This window comes from Triticum dicoccoides, chromosome 3A (genome assembly GCF_002162155.2).
Source record: "Triticum dicoccoides isolate Atlit2015 ecotype Zavitan chromosome 3A, WEW_v2.0, whole genome shotgun sequence".
In the NCBI taxonomy this organism is placed as follows: domain Eukaryota; kingdom Viridiplantae; phylum Streptophyta; class Magnoliopsida; order Poales; family Poaceae; genus Triticum; species Triticum dicoccoides.
The window spans coordinates 449,747,645-449,753,335 of NC_041384.1; the positions used below are offsets into that span (position 1 = coordinate 449,747,645).

General features: G+C 50.5%; 2 protein-coding genes across 3 annotated transcripts in view; both read left to right on the forward strand.

Moving 5' to 3' along the window:
* Window positions 1-3,234, forward strand: part of LOC119268517 (GDSL esterase/lipase At1g28600-like) — an 11,733-nt gene extending 8,499 nt beyond the window's left edge. For both annotated transcript variants that reach the window (XM_037550177.1, XM_037550176.1), the window contains exon 4: window positions 2,759-3,234. In XM_037550177.1, coding sequence (XP_037406074.1) covers window positions 2,759-2,896 — 138 coding nt within the window. In that variant the 3' untranslated portion in view covers window positions 2,897-3,234. The remainder of the gene's footprint in view (window positions 1-2,758) is intronic.
* A 754-nt stretch (window positions 3,235-3,988) lies between these two features.
* LOC119271616 (probable long-chain-alcohol O-fatty-acyltransferase 1) lies at window positions 3,989-5,323 on the forward strand. The gene has a single exon (XM_037553370.1). The coding sequence runs from the start codon at window positions 4,055-4,057 to the stop codon at window positions 5,111-5,113; it is 1,059 nt and encodes a 352-aa protein (XP_037409267.1). The 5' UTR covers window positions 3,989-4,054; the 3' UTR covers window positions 5,114-5,323.
* Window positions 5,324-5,691: the final 368 nt, after the last annotated feature.

A 5,691-nucleotide genomic window follows, 5' to 3' on the forward strand; every position in this document is an offset into this window, starting at 1 on the left:
GGGGGGGGTTGCGGAGAAAGCCAAGAGGAATGGAACACGAGTTCATCTTGGCCCATTTTGGCCTGATCAACAACGGGATGCCCCTGGCATGTCTCTGAAGTAGCAACCCAAAAACGTTGGGTTGGCCATGACGCCCTACACGACGAGTAAAAAGTGGCCATGAGGTTCTAGTGGGATGATGAAACGAGCCAGCACGTACATTTGTGGAATCGAAAGGCTAGCGAGTTCGAATCATGCTGGGAGGCCATAGGTTGTTCAGTTACTATTTTTCAATACAATAGGAACTTTTCAAGTGAAAATTATGTTAATTATGTTTTCTTATGAGATAGGATAATGACAATGTTAAATGTTGATGTGTTGTACTTTCGATATGGCGGCCTTCCTTCTCTCCACGCGGGCAGCGAACCCTCACTCCATCCCGCGCTCGTCCAATCTACTCCTGCCCAACTCGATGTTGTAGCCATCAATGTGGAGCCAGCTAAGGCCGAGCGTTTGTCGCTCGCGCTACTGTCTTCCCATGTCTCGGTCATTTCACCTCAAGGAACTTCCATCTTCTCCGCGTATATTGAGATTTTCATGTAATGACACTTTTAATTCAATTATGAACGTCATCAAATAAAGTGTCTTCAAAGTTAACGAACGTGACCTGCTACTTCGCTACGCCAGGATTGCAGTAAAGATAAATAACATTAGCCCTACCTGCTTGGCGAGCACCTATCCCCCTTAGCCTCATATTGACGGCGACTCGTTGAACTCTCAAACCCGCCATGCCCTCCTGTGTGACCGAAAGAAAATAGTTTTCTATGTCATTCCGAAAAACGACGGCGGTGGGTCGCAGGTGCCTATCGACATCACCATGCTTGTGTGTGCCATGATCATCTTGGATGGCAAACAATCCTTGGGTCCCATGTTTGCCTTTTTTGACGTGTGTCAGGCACCAATTTGCCAGTGCATGTCTGCTTTGTCGCCTAAAGCAAGTTCCCCCGTTCCCTCTAATAGGAATGCTCCTACTCCCCGACCCCAAAGTGCTCGGTTGCTGATCGAGGGCCACCTCCGAAGTCAACTTGATTGAAACTCATGCGACGACGACCTTGTCAACATGCTCAACATCCCATTCTGCCAGAGCCAATGAAGTGTTGCCCTTGTTTGCTAGGAATCCCCTAGAAACAATGGCTTGATCCTTTTCGAACTCTACACTCTTGCAGTGGTGGATATCCCACTTGTCCTACCTTAATCCGGAGCCATTTGGTAGGCTCTATCGGTCCCTTAGTTGTTGGTGGCCATTGGCTTGATCTTCTTGGTACGCCACCCCTCCTCTCCTTGATCCTAACTTTGATGGCGGGCCATCTGGTGGGGCTCCAACAATCCATGTGTTGTAGATTGTCAGCGATAAACCGCCTATGAGCACTGGGAGGCCAACCTTAGATCTTGTGTCTCTAGAAGCTTCACCGTGTCACCTGATGTCGGTCATCTCCATGACTATTTTCGCCAACGTGGCATGCCCCCATGTAGTCGACCGAACCCAACCGTGTTTATTGGGCTACTGCTACAAGCCCTGCGCATTATGTGGGTCACTCTCAATCCGGTCTAGCTTGCTCCTCCCTAGCGGGTTTTATACAAACCATTCTACAGTTTGCTTAGGCATCGTTCCTTTCGCCTGCCCTCACTAACGTAGGTAGGGACTACTACCAGATTTCACCCCTCCACGTAGTGGTCTGATTGCTAAGGCGCTGACCGAGGGCTGGACTCAAAGATGAAAGCTAAGAGAGTTATATTCCTTCGCCAAGGACTCATTCAAGACGATTCCCTGGTCAGTGAAGTGTTCCTTGCCAATTATACTCATCTTTTCCAACGACTGCTAGCCCAGGATATGATTCTTCCCTTCGCCAATTTCTTCGGGGTAGGAAGTACATGGGCGGCTAGGTCAATTTTGATGTGACTCTTATCTAGTTATGCCCACTTTGTTGAGGTACGAATTGCGCACCCCCTCACCCGGATTGAAATCCTTCTATATGGATTGCAACCTCGAGATCATCTTCTAGAACGTGTGAGTCCTCAATTGTGGAGCCAAGCACACCGATGTTTGGAGCGTTTTTTTTTGTGTTTTTGCGTAGTATTGCTTTTTCGCATAAACTAAGTTGGCTTTGATCCCGTTGGCCAGGGTGTCTAAAAAGCTAGAACCTCCGTTCGAGGAAATTTTCTTCCTCTTGGTGGATGGCACCAACATTGGTATCCTGCTCATGTGGCACCATTCAGAGATTTCTATTACAAACACCGACACAACCTCACATTACGCTCGTTTCAAATCTTCCATGAAACAAGCATGATGGGGAAGCAATCCTTTTTCTCATGCTACCGATGTGAATTTGGCCATTGAGCACCACAAACCCATGTGGATATGGATGTCGTCCCAATATTTTGTATGCAGATCCACTATCGCGAGCCAAAGCTTGATTTGCTCCCAAATGCGCACGGTGATACTGATACAATATGAAAATGATAATACTTTTATGTGTCGAATTACTCGGTACAATATTCTTAGAACAAACCCCTTTTATATATACAATTAAAAGGTTTTGTTTGATATATTGTGTGCTAAGTATTATTTTCCTACCAATGAACTTTACATTTGAATCTGGAGGGGTTTTCCATCATTTTCGAATTTTTTGAATCCAGAGATTTGAGGGCAACAGGCACACTAACTCATGTCTATATTCCTGCCCAAAAAAACTAATTCCTATATATGTTGTGACTGCAGGAATCACAAACACTCTACTGTCATGTTGTGGCAACCAAACAGTGCCATGCGGTAGACCTGGGTGCACCGTATGCGACGACCCATCCACGTACGGCTCGTGGGATGGGACGCACCCGACGGAGGCAGTGTACAAGGTGATCGCTGACGGTGTGCTGCACGGCCCACACTCGTCCCCTCTTCCTCTGGCCAAGACTTGCCCTCCCAGTTGAGGAAACCTCCCCTGGTTTGCTAATTTGTGAAGAAATTAGTCATTATTTCCGTAATTATGTAAAGAATTGTCTGATCATCTAATATCATGCATGTGTGGAATACGGTAATAGAGCGTCAGTTCATAACGTAGGCCAGCTTAATGTCCATACAAGTTTCGTGTACAAATGCAATGCCGTGTCTCCCTCTCCTCTATTGGATGTACAAGTTTGCACAATTATTGGTGAACGTGCGTGTGTAGCGTATTTATTGGGGAGTTCTCACCGTCACTTAAGGCAACTCCAATTGGAAGACCAATTTCATTTGGATATGTCCGTTTGGATTCGCGCGGACAAAAGCCGCAGCCCCATGCAGAAGCACATTCATGTCCGTTTTAATCCATTCTCATCTTAAATTTGGATCAGATTTAGGTTGAATCAGACGTTGTCCATTGTCCGTCTGTGTCCGGCTTGACCCACCACCCATCCACCTATCCCATGACTTCACCCACCACCCATCCCACGGGCGACGGAGGCAAGAGAAGAGCTCCTGCGCGTCGAGTGTCGCCGCCGCCAGTGCAGCAGCAGCCGTCATGGACATGCTACCTCGAGGAGCTCATGGTGCTCCTCCGCAGGAGTCGTGTTGATGCCTCTGTTGTGGAATGACGATCTCCATGTCCGCCCATGTCCGTGTCAAATGGGTAGTGCACCGTCCGGACACACATGTTTGCCCGTCCACGAAGCGACCAAATCAGACAAAAATCAGACATATTTCGTGTCTGTTTGGGTCTCTTGGTTGGAGTTGCCCTTACGTTTGGGTCGTTCCTCCTGGTGGTCTGTGCAGTGCAGAAGTCACAGTGTTTTCGTGAGCTCCGTGATTGATGTTGTACGAGCGTATATCGTGGTTATGCAGGCGCAACGACTGCTGTGCCACAATCCACATGACCCGTGCCGCACGCCGCACGTACGCCTTCCTACCTTGGCCGCGCGTATATAGCTCTTCATTCTGTTGATCAGCCTGATCACCACACGAGGGAAGCATAGACGGACTTGTCATTGATCGACTCCGTGTCATCCGCAGTCTCATCTCGCACCGCGTACCCCTGGCGCCATGCAAGCCCTCGGGCGGCCCACCTCTGCGTCGGAACTGAGGGCGCTCGCCTGGACGACGCTCCTTGTTCCGATGTTCGCGGTCTACGCGCGCTACGCCTGCCGCCGCCTCCGTCCGGGCTGGCCCCGCCTCGCCGCACTCCTTCCGACGCTCCCCGTCTTCGTCTACCTGCCGTGCTTGTTCAACTCCTACCACCTCCGCCTCTTCTCAACCTTCTTCCACACCTGGCTCGCCGCCAACAAGCTCGTCCTCCTCGCGTTCGACCTCGGCCCGCTCAAACCATCCCTGCCCCTCCTCCCGTTTCTCCTCTGCGCCGGCTTGCCCATCAAGCTCCGCGAAGGTCCGCAGCCTACCAGCCATTCTGCGTCACCGGGACCGCCCGTCGCCGATTTCCTTCTCCCCTGCGGCCGCAGCGTTCTCTTCCTCACCGGCCTCGCCCTGCTCTTCCCACACACTGGTTCGCTCCCTCTCTACGTCGTCCACTACCTCTACTGCGCACAAATCTTTCTCACGCTCGATCTCGTCTTCTCTTCTGTCGGCCTCGTCGCCGCTGCCGTGCTGGGCTCGGCCATGGAGAGGCAGTTCAGAGCGCCGCTCGTCGTCGCGTCGGTTAACGACTTCTGGGGCCGGCAGTGGAACCTGATGGCGGTGGACCTCCTCCGCGCGTCGGCGTACAAGCCGGTGCGAGCCCGGTGGGGCCGGGACGCCGGCGTGCTGGCCGCGTTCCTCATGTCGGGCGTCCTCCACGAGCTGCTCTACTGGTACATGACGCTGGAGCCGCCCACGGGCGAGATGCTGCTCTTCTTCACGCTCCAGGCCGCTTTCCACGTCGCCGAGCGGTGGGCGAGGGTTGCCGGGCTGTGGCGACCGCCCAAGGCGGCGGCGTACCTTATTGGCACCACCGTTATGGTCGTCACCATATCGGAGCTCTTCTTCGGGCCGTTCATCAGAGCCGGCATAGACGTGCGTATGATTCAGGAGGCCGCCGATGCGGTGCAGTTGGTTAGGGCCGTGGCTAAGCGTCTCATCGTCCGTCTATTTGGGGCTGGTTCGAGTTAGAGACAGCTGAAGAGTAACATTCAGCTGTCAGGATATTTCGGGCTTTTCTTACCAGGTATAATCTGTGGCCGATTCTACTTCTGCTAAACAAGTTAAGGAAAGGTTTAGTATTGTTGTTAGTGAGGGTTCGACGAACTTTATTTCTCCCTGGGGATGTAACCTCTTCCTATTGGTCCAAATAAGTATGTCATGCCTTTCCTTTTTTTAAGACAAAATACTTTATTCTTTTGAAATAACAAGTACATCGTTTGTGAGAAATGTTACAATTACATCTAAAGGCTCCTCAAACTAATCAAGAGGCAAATGAAATCTAGCCAGTCTAGCGAGCTCATGAGCGACCATATTCGCTTCTCTATTACAAATGCTCAAATGAAGAAATAGGGAAATCACAGCCAAAATGATAACAGTCGTCAAAATCCGTTGCCGTCGCCCCCGCAGATTGTCCTTCATTCTTCATGGTACCAATAATCTTCAAATTGTCCAAGTTAATGACGAGACGATTGCATACCGTCCTTTGTGTGATAGACAGAATCTGAGGGCCAAAGATTCAGTCATTAATCCATCAGCACACAAATCTA